This window comes from Pseudophryne corroboree, chromosome 3 (genome assembly GCF_028390025.1).
Source record: "Pseudophryne corroboree isolate aPseCor3 chromosome 3, aPseCor3.hap2, whole genome shotgun sequence".
Classification (NCBI taxonomy): domain Eukaryota; kingdom Metazoa; phylum Chordata; class Amphibia; order Anura; family Myobatrachidae; genus Pseudophryne; species Pseudophryne corroboree.
In genome coordinates, this window is record NC_086446.1 from 204836970 (window position 1) to 204857367 (window position 20398).

Sequence of the window (20398 nt, forward strand, 5' to 3'; positions counted from 1 at the left end):
AGAAGCAGGGTCAGAACAATACTCATTGTTCCGGATTGGCCACGGAGGACTTGGTATCCGGAGCTGCAAGAGTTGCTCGCAGGGGATCCGTGGCCTCTTCCTCTAAGGCAGGACCTGCTGCGGCAGGGGCCCTGTCTGTTCCAAGACTTACCGCGGCTGCGTTTGATGGCATGGCGGTTGAACGCCGGATCCTAGCGGAAAAAAGGGATTCCGGAGGAAGTCATTTCTACCCTGATCAAGGCTAGGAAAGACGTGACGTTAAAACATTATCACCGTACATGGCAGAAATATGTTTCTTGGTGTGAGGCCAGAGCTGCTCCTACGGAGGAGTTCCATTTGGGCCGTCTACTTCACTTCCTTCAAACAGGAGTGACTTTGGGCCTAAAATTAGGGTCCATAAAGGTCCAGATTTCGGCCTTATCAATTTTCTTTCAAAGAGAATTGGCCTCTATTCCTGAAGCCTCCCTTTGTGCCTCCGGTGGCGCCTTGGGATCTTAACGTGGTGTTACGTTTCCTCAAGTCTCCTTGGTTTGAACCACTCAAAACTGTGGAGTTGAAATACCTCACGTGGAAAGTGGTCATGTTGTTGGCGTTAGCTTCGGCAAGACGTGTTTCCGAATTGGCGGCTTTATCACATAAAAGCCCATACTTGGTTTTTCACGTGGATAGGGCAGAGTTGAGGACTCGCCCTCACTTTCTGCCAAAAGTGGTCTCATCTTTTCATGTGAACCAACCTATTGTCGTGCCTGTGGCTACACGGGACTTGGAGGATTCCGAGTCCCTGGATGTAGTCAGGGCTTTGAAGATTTATGTGACCAGAACGGCTAGAATCAGGAAGACTGAAGCTTTCTTCGTTCTGTATGCGGCCAACAAGGTTGGCGCTCCTGCTTCAAAGCAGACTATTGCTCGCTGGATCTGTAACACGATTCAGCAGGCGCATTCTACGGCAGGATTGCAGTTACCAAAATCGGTTAAGGCCCACTCCACTAGGAAAGTGGGCTCTTCTTGGGCGGCTGCTCGAGGGGTCTCGGCATTACAGTTGTGCCGAGCGGCTACTTGGTCGGGGACAAACACCTTTGCAAAGTTCTATAAGTTTGATACCCTGGATGAGGAGGACCTCCTGTTTGCTTAATCGGTGCTGCAGAGTCATCCGCACTCTCCCGCCCGTTTGGGAGCTTTGGTATAATCCCCATGGTCCTTACGGAGTCCCAGCATCCTCAAGGACGTTAGAGAAAATAAGATTTTACTTACCGGTAAATCTATTTCTCGTAGTCCGTAGAGGATGCTGGGCGCCCGTCCCAAGTGCGGACTTCTTCTGCAAGACTTGTATATAGTTATTGCTTACATAAGGGTTATGTTATAGTTTTTCGGTTGAACCGTGGCTATGTTGTTGTTCATACTGTTAACTGGGTAAGTTTATCACAAGTTATACGGTGTGATTGGTGTGGCTGGTATGGATCTTGCCCTTAGATTTACACAAATCCTTCCTCGTACTGTCCATCTCCTCTGGGCACAGTTTCCCTAACTGAGGTCTGGAGGAGGGGCATAGAGGGAGGAGCCAGTGCACACCCAGAGTCCAAAGCTTTCTTAAAGTGCCCTATCTCCTGCAGAGCCCGTCTATTCCCAATGGTCCTTACGGAGTCCCAGCATCCTCTACGGACTACGAGAAATAGATTTACCGGTAAGTAAAATCTTATTTTCTTCCGATTCCGTTGCTCCCTAGGGTACTCAAACGAATCAGGAGTCAGGGAATCCAGGCAATTTTGATTGCCCCGCCTTGGCCTCGGAGGGCGTGGGTACGCAGATCTTCTGGACATGTCTGTGACTGACCCTTGGCCTCTGCCACTGAGAAGAGATCTTCTATAACAAGGTCCGTTCGTCTACCTGGACTTACGGCGACTTCGTTTGATGGCTTGGAAGTTGAGCGCAACATCCTAGCTCGCAAAGGTCTTTCCAAAAAGGTTATTGTGACCATGGTTCAGGCCAAAAAGCCTGTAACGGCAAATCACTATCATCATATCTGGAGAAGATATGTCTCCTGGTGCGAGGAACGCACTTATCCGCCTGCTGAGTTCCACTTGGGACGTTTCTTACGTTTCCTGCAGGCTGGTGTGGATAAGGGCTTACGTCTGGGTTCCATTAAGGTCCAGATTTCATCCCTCTCAATTTTCTTCTAGAAGAAATTTACTGTATTGCCAGAAGTTGAGACTACCTTGCAGGGAGTTCTCCACATTCAACCTCCTTTTGTGCCGGCACCCTGGGATTTAAATGTGGTGTTGAACTTTCTACAGTCCTCCTGGTTTGAACCTTTGATGACGGTAGAAGACAAGTACCTCACGTGGAAGACAGTGATGTTGCTGGCCCTGGCTTCTGCTAAGCATGTCTCAAAATTGGGGACCTTATCGTGTAAAAGTACCAACTTGGTCTTTTATGAGGATAGAGCTGAGCTCAGGACTAGACAGCAGTTCCTGCCGAAGGTTGTCTCTGCATTCCACTTGAATCAACCGATTGTAGTCCCGTTCAGTTCTGGTACATCTGATCCTCCGGAGTCGTTAGATGTTGTGAGAGCCTTGAAGATTTATGTCAAGAGGACGGCTCGAATCGGAAAGACTGATTCCTTGTTCGTGCTATATGATGCGCAGAAAAAGGGTTGCCTTGCTTCTAAACAGTCCATTGCTCGTTGGATTAGGTTGACTATCCAACAGGCATATGTGTCGGCAGCCTTACCCGTTCCAAAGTCTCTGATGGCCTACTCAACACGATCAGTGGGGTCTTCCTGGGTGGCTGCCCGTGGAGTCTCGGCCTTGCAACTATCCTGGGCTGCTAGTCGTCTTAATCTGTGATCTTCACTTGGGGAGATAGCCAGTTAAGCTCTCTTTGGCCGCCGCCTCCCCAGCACTCTTGTCTTCAGGAGCACTTGTCAGATCCTCCTCCATTGAACTGCCTGGCCCCCTACCTTTCGCTGCAATATATACCAGCTTAAAGGGGCTGGGCAATGACGCGGCAAACCGGGATTGGCTAGCTGCGGCTATTTTAAAATTAAAAAAATGGAGCCACGAGTGAGCCAATTACGGCACTTGGCTCCATTTTTGAAAAGGACATGATGACCAATCAGGAGACCTCAACCTATAACACCCGCAAGGCAGCAAAAAGAAAATGTACCAGCGAAAAGTTAGATACACCCGGCGCAGACTGGATCCGCACCCCTAACCCCCCCAACTCACCCCCAGCCTACAAGTGGGCACCACTACAGACCAGACGGCTTTTGTCCTTTATTTATGAGTGAGGGTCTTCTCCTTTCTTCATTGAAGGGTTAGGTATCCGCACAGTTTTCTTTACAAATAATTTAGCAGTGATTACGGAGTTGCAAACCTTCCTGCAAAGGGTGGTCTGCATCCAACCTCCTTATATCCTTCTTAATCCTTGTTAAGGATTTATCTTGACCGTATGCCCTCCATTTGATATACGGGCATCCTCTTGATATTGTTGAATGTGCTTAAATGTATCTGGACAGCCGCTGCGCTCCATAGCTAGGTGGGTCACGGCTACTATTTACCAGGTTTCACCTTTTTTGTTTGGATTTTTATGGGTGGGTTTGTTAGGCTAGGGTCCGAGGGCTTAGAGGGCGTCAAAGCTCAGATCTAGTTATAGTTATGAGGGGTGATTGATTAGTACTCGTGTTTGAAGACAGATGGCGCCACTGACTTCAAACCTGTATATCATCGTTTAGTGCAGGGGTGGGCAATGATTTCAGCTGAGGGGCCACTTCACATTTCCTGCCAGTATCCGAGGGCCACAAACAAAATAGCAGCTACCCCCACTTGCCAAAAATATAGGGACGTGGCTTCATGTGGAAGGGGTGTGGGCAAAAAATAATACAGATTCATATAAGGCTGCACAATAGTCTTCATTATTCAAATTGCGCCACACAGCGCCACTTACACACATTACACCAGGTAGAGCCCCTTTTACACACATTACGGCAGATAGAGTCCCCTTTTACACATTACAGCAGGTAGAGCCCCCTTTTACACATTAACATTTTATTTAGGATAATTATTCCGCAGAAAGCAAATTATCCAGTGTCTTATAGCCCCTGGGGAAAGGTGTGACACAGTGATAGAACATGGTGGAGGTGACACAGTGACAGAACAGGGGGGGGGGGGGGGGGGGGGGCGGTGACACAGTGACAGAACACGGTGGGGGTGACACAGTGACAGAACATGGGGGGTGACACCAGTGGTGTCAGAAGGTGGGTGCGGGGGGTGCGACCGGCACTCGGGTGTCCCCCTTGGACGGGGTGACACCAAAGTGCCAGCTCTTCTGCTGTGACAGGAGCCGAGTGCTGCAGTGAGATAATCTCCTGTAGCACTCGGCTCCTGTCACAGATAAGAGCCAGCACACACACAGTCCAGTCTCCGGGGTCAGCCAGCATCTTTGGGGAAGCAGGACATGCCCCCGGAGCGAAAGAGAAAAGACCCACCAGGCCACGCCCCTTCTAAATTAGGTCACACGCACTTTTCGGGCACCATGCGCAGAGTGGGGGGGGGGGGGGGCGTGTAATAGTACAGAGTGCGCTCCGGGTGTCACCACACCCGGTGATGACTCTGGGCGACACGGTGACAGAACACGGTGGGGTTGACAGTGACATAACACGGCGGGGGTGACACAGTGACAGAACACGGGGATGACACGGTGACAGAACATGGGGGGGTGACACGTGACAGAACACAGGGGTGACATGGTGACAGAACACAGGAGCGGATGGTACAGCGAGAGCTAAAGTTCTCTCCCCGCAACCTAAAAAAAGTCTGACGCCACTGCCCGCACACACAAATATACACACACACACACACACACACACACACACACACTTTCTTTCACTTTTCCCATTTACTTACTGATCTGGCTGGCAGTGGCAGGAAGGATGGATCTGTAGCAGTTTACCTCTTGTGACTTGTCCCGTGTAGCTCCGCCCCCTGAGGTCCCGTATAGCCCCGCCCCCCAATCGGCACATAGCCCCGCCCCCTTTTTGGCTGAACACAGCCGTTGTCACTGTGGACGGGAGGAGGAGGAGGCTGCTACAACGCAGCAGGGGAGAGAGGCGCCGCTGGCAGCTAGGAGGTACTGCAGTGCAGAGCAATGACAAGCAGCTCAGCCGGTCGGGCCGCTTGTCATTACTCGCTGGAGGGAGGCAGTGGGCCGGGCAGGATCGGTTTGCGGGCCGCATCCGGCCCGCGGGCCGTATTTTGCCCACCCCTAGTTTAGTGTCATCTGTCAAACAACGACTGACAGAATTTTAGATGAATTCATCGTGTACTTTTGTTTTGGTAGCTGTTGGAAGTGAGCACGTTTGAGTTTTTTCTAACTATGGAGAAAATGCAGTACCGATCGAAGACGTGTGAGGAAATCAAAGAAAAGTTGGAAGCCGTTTATGGGGGGACCTTTCACCTTTGATGACAGCCATCAGATATTGATTCAGTGTATTCAAGCGTGGTCGTACATCCGTCCTCGATGAAGAGCGTCCAGGTCGCCCAATTGAGGTGACTACGGATGAAATGATCAACAAAATCTGTGATATCGTAATGGCAGACCGGCGAGTGAAGATCAGAGAGATTGTTGAGATCATAGGCATCTCATTTGAACGTGTGCAGAATATTCTACATGAACATTTGGGCATGTCAAAGCTATCGGCAAGATGGGTGCTGCGTTTGCTCACTGTGGACAACAAGCGGAATCGAATGACCACTTCAAAGCAGTGTTTGGACTTGTATAAGCACAATCCGAAGGAGTTTCTGCGTCGTTTCGTGGCTGTTGATGAAACATGGATCCATCACTACATGCCAGAAATGAAGGAACAGTCAAAACAGTGGACTTCACCCAGCGAACGTGCACCAAAGAAGGCGAAGACTGTTCCATCGGCCGGAAAGATCATGGCCACCGTTTTCTGGGATTCGAAAGGCATAATCGACTATTTGGAAACGGGAAGAACGATCACAGGGCAGTATTATGTTCAGTTATTGGGCAGATTCGACGATGCCTTGAAGAGAAAACGGCCCCACTTGGCACCACGACAATGCGCCGGCACACATGTCCCACTTCGCCACAGCGAAATTGGTGGAATTGGGCTACGAATTGCTGCTGCATCAGCCGTATTCTCCAGATTTGTCCCCATGTGACTTCTTCCTGTTTCCAAACATGAAAAAATGGCTTGGCGGAAAGAGAGTTCCATCGAACGAAACTGAAGCTTATTTCGCAGAGTTCGACAAATCCTGTCTTTTGGAGTGCTTGAAAAAGTTGGAATATCGTTGGGCCAAGTGTATCGAGCTAAAAGGGGACTATATTGAAAAATCAACATTTTCCCAATAACATTTTTTCTCTATCGTCCTAGTGGATGCTGGGGTTCCTGAAAGGACCATGGGGAATAGCGGCTCCGCAGGAGACGGGGCACAAAAAGTAAAGCTTTAGGATCAGGTGGTGTGCACTGGCTCCTCCCCCTATGACCCTCCTCCAAGCCAGTTAGATTTTTGTGCCCGGCCGAGAAGGGTGCAATCTAGGTGGCTCTCCTAAAGAGCTGCTTAGGAAAGTTTAGCTTAGGTTTTTTATTTTACAGTGAGTCCTGCTGGCAACAGGATCACTGCAACGAGGGACTTAGGGGAGAAGAAGTGAACTCACCTGCGTGCAGGATGGATTGGCTTCTTGGCTACTGGACATCAGCTCCAGAGGGACGATCACAGGTACAGCCTGGATGGTCACCGGAGCCTTGCCGCCGGCCCCCTTGCAGATGCTGAAGTAAGAAGAGGTCCAGAATCGGCGGCAGAAGACTCCTCAGTCTTCTAAAGGTAGCGCACAGCACTGCAGCTGTGCGCCATTTTCCTCTCAGCACACTTCACACGGCAGTCACTGAGGGTGCAGGGCGCTGGGAGGGGGGCGCCCTGGGAGGCAAATGAATACCTATTTTGGCTAAAAATACCTCACATATAGCCTCCGGAGGCTATATGGAGATATTTAACCCCTGCCAGAATCCGTTAAGAGCGGGAGACGAGGCCGCCGAAAAAGGGGCGGGGCCTATCTCCTCAGCACACAGCGCCATTTTCCCTCACAGAAAGGCTGGAGGGAAGGCTCCCAGGCTCTCCCCTGCACTGCACTACAGAAACAGGGTTAAAACAGAGAGGGGGGGCACTAATTTGGCGATATGCTTATATATATATTAAGATGCTATAAGGGAAAACACTTATATAAGGTTGTCCCTATATAATTATAGCGTTTTTGGTGTGTGCTGGCAAACTCTCCCTCTGTCTCTCCAAAGGGCTAGTGGGTCCTGTCCTCTATCAGAGCATTCCCTGTGTGTGTGCTGTGTGTCGGTACGTGTGTGTCGACAGGTAGGAGGACGATGTTGGTGAGGAGGCGGAGCAATTGCCTGTAATGGTGATGTCACTCTCTAGGGAGTCGACACCGGAATGGATGGCTTATTTAGGAAATTACGTGATAATGTCAACACGCTGCAAAGTCGGTTGACGACATGAGACGGCCGACAAACAATTAGTACGGTCCAGACGTCTCAAAAACACCGTCAAGGGTTTTAAAACGCCCGTTTACTTTAGTCGGTCGACACAGACACAGACAGGGACACTGAATCCAGTGTCGACGGTGAATAAACAAACGTATTCCTTATTAGGGCCACACGTTAAAGGCAATGAAGGAGGTGTTACGTATTTCTGATACTACAAGTACCACAAAAGAGGGTATTATGTGGGATGTGAAAAAACTACCATAGTTTTTCTTGAATCAGATAAATTAAATAAAGTGTGTGATGATGCGTGGGTTCCCCCCGATAGAAAATTATGGGCGGTATACCCTTTCCCGCCAGAAGTTAGGGCGCGTTGGGAAACACCCCTTAAGGTGGATAAGGCGCTCACACGCTTATCAAAACAAGTGGCGGTACCGTCTATAGATAGGGCCGTCCTCAAGGACCAGCTGACAAGGCTGGAAAATATAATAAAAAGTATATACACACATACTGGTGTTATACTGCGGCCAGCGATCGCCTCAGCCTGGATGTGCAGAGCTAGGGTGGCTTGGTCGGATTCCCTGACTAAAAATATTGATACCCTTGACAGGGACAGTATTTTATTGACTATAGAGCATTTCTATATATGCGAGATGCACAGAGGGATATTTGCACTCTGGCATCATGAATAAACGCGATGTCCATAACTGCCAGAAGATGTTATGGACACGACAGTGGTCAGGTGATGCAGATTCCAAACGGCACAGTATGGCCGTATAAAGGAAGAGGACTTGTTTGGGGTCGGTCCATCGGACCTGGTGGTCACGGCAACTGCTGGAAAATCCACCGTTTTTTACCCTAAGTCACATCTCTGCAGAAAAAGACACCGTCTTTTCAGCCTCAGTCCTCTCGTCCCTATAAGATCATATCTGCCCAGGGATAGAGGAAAGGGAAGAAGACTGCAGCAGGCAGCCCATTCCCAGGAACAGAAGCGTTCCACCGCGTCTGACAAGTTCTCAGCATGGCGCTGAGACCGTACAGGACCCCTGGATCCTACAAGTAGTATCCCGGGGGTACAGATGGGAATGTCGAGACGTTTCCCCTTCGCAGGCTCCTGAAGTCTGCTTTACCAAGTCTCCCTCCGACAAGGAGGTAGTATGGGAAAAAAATTCACAAGCTGTATTCCCAGCAGGTGATAATTAAATTACCCCTCCTACTACAGAAAAGGGGTATTATTCCACACTATATTGTGGTACTGAAGCCAGAAGGCTAGGTGAGACTTATTCTAAAAATTTTTTTTTGAACACTTACAAAGGTTCAAATTAAGATGAAGTCACTCAGAGCAGTGATAACGAACCAGGAAGAAGGGGACTATATAGTGTCCCGGGACATCAGGGATGCTTACCTCTATGTCCCAAATTTGCCCTTCTCACTAAGGGTACCTCAGGTTCGTGGTGCAGAACTGTCACTATCAGTTTCAGACGCTGCCGTTTGGATTGTCCACGGCACCCCGGGGTCTTTACCAAGGTAATGGCCGAATTGATGATTCTTCTTCGAAGAAAAGGCGTCTTAATTATCCCTTACTTGGACGATCTCCTGATAGGGGCATAGTCCAGGGAACAGTTGGAGGTCGGAGTAGCACTATCTCGGATACTGCTACAATCAGCACGGGTGGATTCTAAATATTCCAAAATCGCAGCTGATCCCGACGACACGTCTGCTGTGCCTAGGGATGATTCTGGACACAGTCCAGAAAAAGGTGTTTCTCCCGGAAGAGAAAGCCAGGGAGTTATCCGAGCAAGTCAGGAACCTCCTAAAAACAGTGCATCATTGCACAAGGGTCCTGGTAAAGATGGTGGCTTCCTACGAAGCAATTCCATTCGGCAGATTTCACGTAAGAACTTTTCAGTGGGATCTGCTGGACAAATGGTCCGGATCGCATCTTCAGATGCATCAGCGGATAACCCAATATCCAAGGACAAGGGTGTCTCTCCTGTGGTGGTTATAGAGTGCTCATCTTCTAGAGGGCCGCAGATTCGGCATTCAGGATTGGATGCTGGTAACCACGGAGCCCAGCCTGAGAGGCTGGGGAGCAGTCACACAAGGGAAAAATTTCCAGGGAGTGTGATCAAGTATGGAGACTTTTCTCCACATAAATATACTGGAGCTAAGGGTAAATTTATAATGCTCTAAGCTTAGCAAGACCTCTGCTTCAAGGTCAGCCGGTATTGATCCAGTGGGAAAAACATCACGGCAGTCGCCCACGTAAACAGACAGGGCGACACAAGAAGCAGGAGGGCAATGGCAGAAACTGCAAGGATTTTTCGCTGGGCGGAAAATCATGTGATAACACTGTCAGCAGTTTTTCATCCCGGGAATGGAAACTGGGAAGCAGACTTCCTCAGCACGACCTCCACCCGGGAGAGTGGAAACTTCATTGAGAAGTTTTTTCCACATGATTGTAAACCGTTGGGAAATACCAAAGGTGGACATGATGGCGTCCCGTCTGAACAAAAAACGGGACAGGTATTGCGCCAGGTCAAGAGACCCTCAGGCAATAGATGTGGACGTTCTGGTAACACCGTGGGTGTACCAGTCGGTGTATGTGTTCCCTCCTCTGCTTCTCATACCTAAGGTGCTGAGAATTATAAGACGTAGAGGAGTAAGAACTATACTCATGGCTCCGGATTGGCCAAGAAGGACTTGGTACCCGGAACTTCAAGAGATGCTTACAGAGGTCTTATGGCCTCTGCCGCTAAGAAGGGACTTGCTTCAGCAAGTACCATGTCTGTTCCAAGACTTACCGCAGCTGCGTTTGTCGGCATGGCGATGGAAAGCCGGATCCTAAGGGAAAAAAGGCATTCCGGAAGAGGTCATTCCTACCCTGGTCAAAGCCAGAAAGGAGGTGACCGCACAACATTATCACCACGTGTGGCGAAAATATGTTGCGTGGTGTGAGGCCAGGAAGGCCCCACAAAGAAATTTCAACTCGGTCGTTTCCTGCATTTCCTGCAAACAGGAGTGTCTATGGGCCTCAAATTGGGGTCCATTAAGGTTCAAATTCGGCCCTGTAAATTTTCTTCCAGAAAGAATTGGCTTCAGTTCCTGAAGTCCAGAAGTTTGTCAAGGGAGTATTGCATATACAAACCCCTTTTTTGTGCCTCCAGTGGCACTGTGGGATCTCAACGTAGTTCTGGGATTCCTCAAATCACATTGGTTTAAAACCAGTCAAATATGTGGATTTGAAGCATCTCACAAAAAAAAAGTGACCATGCTCTTGGCCCTGGCCTGGACCAGGCGAGTGTCAAATTGGTGGTTTTTTCTCAAAAAAGCCCATATCTGTTTGTCCATTCGGACAGGGCAGAGCTGCGGACTCGTCCCCAGTTCTCTCCCTAAGGTGGTGTCAGTGTTTCACCTGAACCAGCTTATTGTGGTGCCTTGCACCTACTAGGGACTTGGAGGACTCCAAGTTGCTAGAAGTTGTCAGGGCCCTGAAAATATGTTCCAGGACAGCTGGAGTCAGAAAATCTGACTCGCTGTTTATACTGTATGCACCCAACAAGTTGGGTGCGCCTGCTTCTAAGCAGTCGATTGCTCGTTGGATTTGTAACACAATTCAACTTGCACATTCTGAGGCAGGCCTGCCACAGTCTAAATCGGTTAAGGCCCATTCCACAAGGAAGGTGGGCTCATCTTGGGCGGCTGCCCGAGAGGTCTCGGCATTACAACTCTGCCGAGCAGCTACGTGGTCAGGGGAGAACACGTTTGTAAAATTCTACAAATTTGATATCCTGGCAAAAGAGGACCTGGAGTTCTCTCATTCGGTGCTGCAGAGTCATCCGCACTCTCCCGCCCGTTTGGGAGCTTTGGTATAATCCCCATGGTCCTTTCAGGAACCCCAGCATCCACTAGGACGATAGAGAAAATAAGAATTTACTTACCGATAATTCTATTTCTCGGAGTCCGTAGTGGATGCTGGGCGCCCATCCCAAGTGCGGATTATCTGCAATACTTGTACATAGTTACAAAAATCGGGTTATTATTGTTGTGAGCCATCTTTTCAGAGGCTCCGCTGTTATCATACTGTTAACTGGGTTTAGATCACAAGTTGTACGGTGTGATTGGTGTGGCTGGTATGAGTCTTACCCGGGATTCAAAATTCCTCCCTTATTGTGTACGCTCGTCCGGGCACAGTACCTAACTGGCTTGGAGGAGGGTCATAGGGGGAGGAGCCAGTGCACACCACCTGATCCTAAAGCTTTACTTTTTGTGCCCTGTCTCCTGCGGAGCCGCTATTCCCCATGGTCCTTTCAGGAACCCCAGCATCCACTACGGACTCCGAGAAATAGAATTATCGGTAAGTAAATTCTTATTTTTTTTCTTGGCTAACACGGGTACTTATCTGTCACCCCTCGTATTTACTGCCTTCCCCTTGTGCCACAACTGTAAACCAGACCTCAGCAGTGTCCAACGCCTGCTGGAGGGCTATCCCATTGATTTATCCTAAATATATGTGTTCTAAATATGCTCTTTTTTTTTTGTAGTGTATGTCCTAATATTGCAATAAACATCTGTAGCTTGCTTTCTCCCTGAACCTTGTTGCCTTTTATGGTGCCCACACACAGTGTGATTTAATCTTTTTAGTTCAAATCGCACGTTTTTATTTTACCTTGCGATGCGCGCACCCGCGTAGTCAATATAGCAAGGCAAAATACTATGTGCAGGCAGGTATTTTTGTATTACATCGCATACATTACATATTGTAGTGTAGTCAAAATAGGGTGTAGTTCAAATCGCATAGCGCACATTGTATAGGCTCAAATCGCACCTAGCACAGATCTCAGTGTGTAGGCACTATTAGAGATTGCTTCCAATCCCCCCACCACCACTACCCATCCTCTATCCTCTGTTCTCTACTCCAAGCTCTACATTTTGATATTACTTGTCATTTTATTTTCAAATTTGTAGTATAGCAAATTCTCCTGAAACCTGCTTATAGCATCACAAAGGTATACATTTAAATTTTGTCTAGTGTATACAAACCATGTTATAGTTGCTGCGAAGACCAGAAATGCTTGGAGGCTAGTGTCCCTTAAATTATCCATATACAGTAGTGATGACTTGGGTGGAAAATGGAGTTACAGTGAAGAATTGCCAGCTTTAGAGCATTTGTACTTGTGGTTTCTTCTGTTATTCTGCAGCATGCCACTGTATTACAATTTGTTTATTGTATATATCTTTTTCAGGTGTGATGGGTGCAGTAATTGCCCCATTAACTTTACTTGGCGGTCCTCTGCTTATTAAAGCTGCCTGGTACACAGCAGGTATTGTAGGTGGTCTGTCAACTGTAGCAATGTGTGCACCAAGTGAGAAGTTTCTAAACATGGGAGCACCGTTAGGAGTTGGCCTAGGCCTTGTTTTGGCGTCCTCTATTGGTAAGTATGTGTATGAACTTTGAAATAATCCAGATTGATAATATACTGCTACATTGGCCTAACATATAGTTTCATTTGTATTTATTTTGTTCTAACAGTTTCACTAAATATGTAATCTGATATTTATCTCCAGCAAAGGGTGCTTTAGTTTTGTATAACCACTAAACCCTAAAATGTTGTTTAAATAAAATAAAAAATTGTGGGTGTATATACGTAAAGGGGCAAATTCAATTGTTTTAAATGCTGGCAGCCACTAGGTGGTGCATGATGGAGCAATTCAATCGTTGCTCTGTTCACGTTCCAACAGCTGCTGGTGTCGGCATATCCGCTTGCAATGAGTGAAAAGTGACCCATTTGGGTGCCCAAACAGCTTCCCGCCGTTCCCAGCACTTTGGTTGGATTTAGCCGTTCTATGCGGCTAAATCTGACCTGTCTGGGTGCGATCAGTGCAAAATAATCTTTAGACAGGACATTGGGTGTTTAAAACAGTAGAATCCCCCCCACAATTTTGTGTTTGACATTATTTATATTTCTCTATCGTCCTAGTGGATGCTGGGGTTCCTGAAAGGACCATGGGGGATAGCGGCTCCGCAGGAGACAGGGCACAAAAGTAAAGCTTTCCGATCAGGTGGTGTGCACTGGCTCCTCCCCCTATGACCCTCCTCCAAGCCAGTTAGATTTTTGTGCCCGGCCGAGAAGGGTGCAATCTAGGTGGCTCTCCTAAAGAGCTGCTTAGAAAAGTTTAGCTTAGGTTTTTTATTTTACAGTGAGTCCTGCTGGCAACAGGATCACTGCAACGAGGGACTTAGGGGAGAAGAAGTGAACTCACCTGCGTGCAGGATGGATTGGCTTCTTGGCTACTGGACATCAGCTCCAGAGGGACGATCACAGGTACAGCCTGGATGGTCACCGGAGCCTTGCCGCCGGCCCCCTTGCAGATGCTGAAGTAAGAAGAGGTCCAGAATCGGCGGCAGAAGACTCCTCAGTCTTCTAAAGGTAGCGCACAGCACTGCAGCTGTGCGCCATTTTCCTCTCAGCACACTTCACACGGCAGTCACTGAGGGTGCAGGGCGCTGGGAGGGGGGCGCCCTGGGAGGCAAATGAATACCTATTTTGGCTAAAAATACCTCACATATAGCCTCCGGAGGCTATATGGAGATATTTAACCCCTGCCAGAATCCGTTAAGAGCGGGAGACGAGGCCGCCGAAAAAGGGGCGGGGCCTATCTCCTCAGCACACAGCGCCATTTTCCCTCACAGAAAGGCTGGAGGGAAGGCTCCCAGGTTCTCCCCTGCACTGCACTACAGAAACAGGGTTAAAACAGAGAGGGGGGGCACTAATTTGGCGTTAGAAATATATAAAAAAGATGCTATAAGGGAAAACACTTATATAAGGTTGTCCCTATATAATTATAGCGTTTTTGGTGTGTGCTGGCAAACTCTCCCTCTGTCTCTCCAAAGGGCTAGTGGGTCCTGTCCTCTATCAGAGCATTCCCTGTGTGTGTGCTGTGTGTCGGTACGTGTGTGTCGACATGTAGGAGGACGATGTTGTGAGGAGGCGGAGCAATTGCCTGTAATGGTGATGTCACTCTCTAGGGAGTCGACACCGGAATGGATGGCTTATTTAGGGAATTACGTGATAATGTCAACACGCTGCAAGGTCGGTTGACGACATGAGACGGCCGACAAACAAGTAGTACCGGTCCAGACGTCTCAAAAACACCGTCAGGGGTTTTAAAACGCCCGTTTACTTTAGTCGGTCGACACAGACACAGACAGGGACACTGTATCCAGTGTCGACGGTGAATAAACAAACGTATTCCTTATTAGGGCCACACGTTAAAGGCAATGAAGGAGGTGTTACATATTTCTGATACTACAAGTACCACAAAAGAGGGTATTATGTGGGATGTGAAAAAACTACCATAGTTTTTCCTGAATCAGATAAATTAAATAAAGTGTGTGATGATGCGTGGGTTCCCCCCGATAGAAAATTATGGGCGGTATACCCTTTCCCGCCAGAAGTTAGGGCGCGTTGGGAAACACCCCTTAGGGTGGATAAGGCGCTCACACGCTTATCAAAACAAGTGGCGGTACCGTCTATAGATAGGGCCGTCCTCAAGGACCAGCTGACAGGAGGCTGGAAAATATCATAAAAAGTATATACACACATACTGGTGTTATACTGCGACCAGCGATCGCCTCAGCCTGGATGTGCAGAGCTGGGGTGGCTTGGTCGGATTCCCTGACTAAAAATATTGATACCCTTGACAGGGACAGTATTTTATTGACTATAGAGCATTTAAAGGATGCATTTCTATATATGCGAAATGCACAGAGGGATATTTGCACTCTGGCATCATGAGTAAATGCGATGTCCATAACTGCCAGAAGATGTTATGGACACGACAGTGGTCAGGTGATGCAGATTCCAAACGGCACAAAGGTGTATTGCCGTATAAAGGAAGAGGAGTTATTTGGGGTCGGTCCATCGGACCTGGTGGCCACGGCAACTGCTGGAAAATCCACCGTTTTTTACCCTAAGTCACATCTCTGCAGAAAAAGACACCGTCTTTTCAGCCTCAGTCCTTTTGTCCCTATAAGATCATATCTGCCCAGGGATAGAGGAAAGGGAAGAAGACTGCAGCAGGCAGCCCATTCCCAGGAACAGAAGCATTCCACCGCTTCTGACAAGTTCTCAGCATGGCGCTGAGACCGTACAGGACCCCTGGATCCTACAAGTAGTATCCCAGGGGTACAGATTGGAATGTCGAGACGTTTCCCCTTCGCAGGCTCCTGAAGTCTGCTTTACCAAGGTCTCCCTCCGACAAGGAGGCAGTATGGGAAAAAATTCACAAGCTGTATTCCCAGCAGGTGATAATTAAATTACCCCTCCTACTACAAGAAAAGGGGTAGTATTCCACACTATATTGTGGTACTGAAGCCAGAAGGCTAGGTGAGACTTATTCTAAAAAAAAAAAAAAAAAAAAAAAAAAAAATTTTTTTTGAACACTTACAAAGGTTCAAATCAAGATGGAGTCACTCAGAGCAGTGATAACGAACCAGGAAGAAGGGGACTATATAGTGTCCCGGGACATCAGGGATGCTTACCTCTATGTCCCAAATTTGCCCTTCTCACTAAGGGTACCTCAGGTTCGTGGTGCAGAACTGTCACTATCAGTTTCAGACGCTGCCGTTTGGATTGTCCACGGCACCCCGGGTCTTTACCAAGGTAATGGCCGAAATGATGATTCTTCTTCGAAGAAAAGGCGTCTTAATTATCCCTTACTTGGACGATCTCCTGATAAGGGCATAGTCCAGGGAACAGTTGGAGGTCGGAGTAGCACTATCTGGGATACTGCTACAACAGCACGGGTGGATTCTAAATATTCCAAAATCGCAGCTGATCCCGACGACACGTCTGCTGTGCCTAGGGATGATTCTGGACACAGTCCAGAAAAAGGTGTTTCTCCCGGAAGAGAAAGCCAGGGAGTTATCCGAGCTAGTCAGGAACCTCCTAAAAACAGTGCATCATTGCACAAGGGTCCTGGTAAAAATGGTGGCTTCCTACGAAGCAATTCCATTCGGCAGATTTCACGCAAGAACTTTTCAGTGGGATCTGCTGGACAAATGGTCCGGATCGCATCTTCAGATGCATCAGCGGATAACCCTATATCCAAGGACAAGGGTGTCTCTCCTGTGGTGGTTATAGAGTGCTCATCTTCTAGAGGGCCGCAGATTCGGCATTCAGGATTGGATGCTGGTGACCACGGAGCCCAGCCCGAGAGGCTGGGGAGCAGTCACACAAGGAAAAAATTTCCAGGGAGTGTGATCAAGTCTGGAGACTTTTCTCCACATAAATATACTGGAGCTAAGGGTAAATTTATAATGCTCTAAGCTTAGCAAGACCTCTGCTTCAAGGTCAGCCGGTATTGATCCAGTGGGAAAAACATCACGGCAGTCGCCCACGTAAACAGACAGGGCGACACAAGAAGCAGGAGGGCAATGGCAAAAACTGCAAGGACTTTTCGCTGGGCGGAAAATCATGTGATAGCACTGTCAGCAGTGTTTTCATCCCGGGAATGGAAACTGGGAAGCAGACTTCCTCAGCAGGCACGACCTCCACCCGGGAGAGTGGAAACTTCATCGGGAAGTTTTTTCCACATGATTGTAAACCGTTGGGAAATACCAAAGGTGGACATGATGGCGTCCCGTCTGAACAAAAAACGGGACAGGTATTGCGCCAGGTCAAGAGACCCTCAGGCAATAGCTGTGGACGTTCTGGTAACACCGTGGGTGTACCAGTCGGTGTATGTGTTCCCTCCTCTGCTTCTCATACCTAAGGTGCTGAGAATTATAAGACGTAGAGGAGTAAGAACTATACTCATGGCTCCGGATTGGCCAAGAAGGACTTGGTACCCGGAACTTCAAGAGATGCTTACAGAGGTCTTATGGCCTCTGCCGCTAAGAAGGGACTTGCTTCAGCAAGTACCATGTCTGTTCCAAGACTTACCGCAGCTGCGTTTGTCGGCATGGCGGTGGAAAGCCGGATCCTAAGGGAAAAAGGCATTCCGGAAGAGGTCATTCCTACCCTGGTCAAAGCCAGAAAGGAGGTGACCGCACAACATTATCACCACATGTGGCGAAAATATGTTGCGTGGTGTGAGGCCAGGAAGGCCCCACAATGAAATTTCAACTCGGTCGTTTCCTGCATTTCCTGCAAACAGGAGTGTCTATGGGCCTCAAATTGGGGTCCATTAAGGTTCAAATTTCGGCCCTGTCGATTTTCTTCCAGAAAGAATTGGCTTCAGTTCCTGAAGTCCAGAAGTTTGTCAAGGGAGTATTGCATATACAACCCCCTTTTGTGCCTCCAGTGGCACTGTGGGATCTCAACGTAGTTCTGGGATTCCTCAAATCACATTGGTTTAAAACCAGTCAAATCTGTGGATTTGAAGCATCTCACATGAAAAGTGACCATGCTCTTGGCCCTTGCCTGGACCAGGCGAGTGTCAAATTGGTGGTTTTTTTCTCAAAAAAAGCCCATATCTGTTTGTCCATTCGGACAGGGCAGAGCTGCGGACTCGTCCCCAGTTCTCTCCCTAAGGTGGTGTCAGTGTTTCACCTGAACCAGCTTATTGTGGTGCCTTGCACCTACTAGGGACTTGGAGGACTCCAAGTTGCTAGATGTTGTCAGGGCCCTGAAAATATGTTCCAGGACGGCTGGAGTCAGGAAAACTGACTTGCTGTTATCCTGTATGCACCCAACAAACTGGGTGCTCTTGCTTCTAAGCAGACTATTGCTAGTTGGATGTGTAATACAATTCAGCTTGCACATTCTGTGGCAGGCCTGCCACAGCCAAAATATGTAAATGCCCATTCCACAAGGAAGGTGGGCTCATCTTGGGCGGCTGCCCGAGGGGTCTCGGCTTTACAACTTTGCCGAGCAGCTACTTGGTCAGGGGCAAACACGTTTGCTAAATTCTACAAATTTGATACCCTGGCTAAGGAGGACCTGGAGTTCTCTCATTCGGTGCTGCAGAGTCATCCGCACTCTCCCGCCCGTTTGGGAGCTTTGGTATAATCCCCATGGTCCTTTCAGGAACCCCAGCATCCACTAGGACGATAGAGAAAATAAGAATTTACTTACCGATAATTCTATTTCTCGGAGTCCGTAGTGGATGCTGGGCGCCCATCCCAAGTGCGGATTATCTGCAATACTTGTACATAGTACAAAAATCGGGTTATTATTGTTGTGAGCCATCTTTTCAGAGGCTCCGCTGTTATCATACTGTTAACTGGGTTTAGATCACAAGTTGTACGGTGTGATTGGTGTGGCTGGTATGAGTCTTACCCGGGATTCAAAATTCCTCCCTTATTGTGTACGCTCGTCCGGGCACAGTACCTAACTGGCTTGGAGGAGGGTCATAGGGGGAGGAGCCAGTGCACACCACCTGATCGGAAAGCTTTACTTTTGTGCCCTGTCTCCTGCGGAGCCGCTATCCCCCATGGTCCTTTCAGGAACCCCAGCATCCACTACGGACTCCGAGAAATAGAATTATCGGTAAGTAAATTCTTATTATAAACTATAAGTAGTGAAGTCAGTCCTGTAGAATATATGTCCGATAATTCACAACTAGGCATGGAACTCATGAGACTTACATTTCATAGGAGAGCAGTATTGCTAATAAAGCTGGGTACACACTGGGCACCCTCCCCTAGTTAGCAAGCAGCGCTATATTGCTGAATGCTAATTAGGGCAGTTTGCCAGTGGATACAGACTGAACAATATCGATGAATGATATTGTTCGTCATCTTCCGCGCTCCCTGACCATACAGCTCAACGATATAGTTAAAGTTGAGCTGTATGTTGAACGGGAATGACCAACGAGAGCGCGCATTGTCCATCGTTCAGGCACACACTACACAATATGAACAACAGGTCTTTAAAAAATAGATTGTTATCGTTCATATCATCTAGTGTGTCGCCCAGTGTGTACGGGGCTTAATACTTGAAGTAGACAAAGAAATGATACCATTTAATATTGGTCAATCTTGGTAGTATATTAGTTTTACATTCCATGGCAAACATTTTTTAAAGCTGACAAACAGCTGTCTATAACCTTAAACAATGTGATTGTCATTTCAGTAACAGTTTGCTTGTTTTATTTGATTGTTTTCAGGGAGCTCGTTCCTTCCTCCAACATCTGCATTTGGTGCTGGACTCTATTCTATTGCTATTTATGGCGGTCTAGTTCTTTTTGGATTTCTCCTTTTAGCTGACACACAGAGAGTCATGAAACAAGCTGAGACCACTCCCATGTATGGAATGGGGAAGTTTGATCCTATCAATTCGTAAGTATTTTAAAACTTTAGTACACTTTTAGATTGCTTCTGCCAATGGATAGTTCTATTTCTTAAATCAATGAATAGACTTTATACTGATTTTCACTATTTGGAGTTTTTACTTTTCAGACATACAGCAAAAACTTGAGTGTTTGCCCGTGAACATGCATCAATCCAGGTTTTTGCGATGTGTGAACAGAAACAACACATGTTGAAAATCCCTGCTCTCTACCAGGGTTTTTCCCAGGTGCGACCCGGGTTGTCTCAAGTGTGAACGCATCTAACCTGGGTTTTTAGACCCGGGTTCAAAGAAAAGTGTCCGATTGCCTGTTTAGCTAATTTCTATAACATAACCCAGCTAAGTGTAGACTATTAAACAGTAGACTATGCAAACCTACAGGAAGATCACACACAAGGGCAGATCTGAAACTGCGGAATGGTTATACTGACTTATAACTGGGTGTGGGAGGGGGAATGTGAGTGGAAGCGCCTTAGTAAGAAAAAATAAAGAATGACCTAGTAAGTAGCACAGCTTTAAAGCAAAATGTATTTTAATAGGAAATAAAACCACAAATTTGGCATTAACAAATATCAAAGGCTGAATAGTATAC

At 47.8% G+C, this 20398-nt stretch overlaps 1 protein-coding gene across 3 annotated transcripts in view; it reads left to right on the forward strand.

The window, feature by feature from the left end:
• GHITM (growth hormone inducible transmembrane protein) overlaps window positions 1–20398 on the forward strand; it is a 149278-nt gene that overhangs the window by 92573 nt on the left and 36307 nt on the right. For all 3 annotated transcript variants that reach the window (XM_063958776.1, XM_063958774.1, XM_063958775.1), the window contains exons 7-8: window positions 12757–12945; window positions 19625–19796. In XM_063958776.1, coding sequence (XP_063814846.1) covers window positions 12757–12945; window positions 19625–19796 — 361 coding nt within the window. The remainder of the gene's footprint in view (window positions 1–12756; window positions 12946–19624; window positions 19797–20398) is intronic.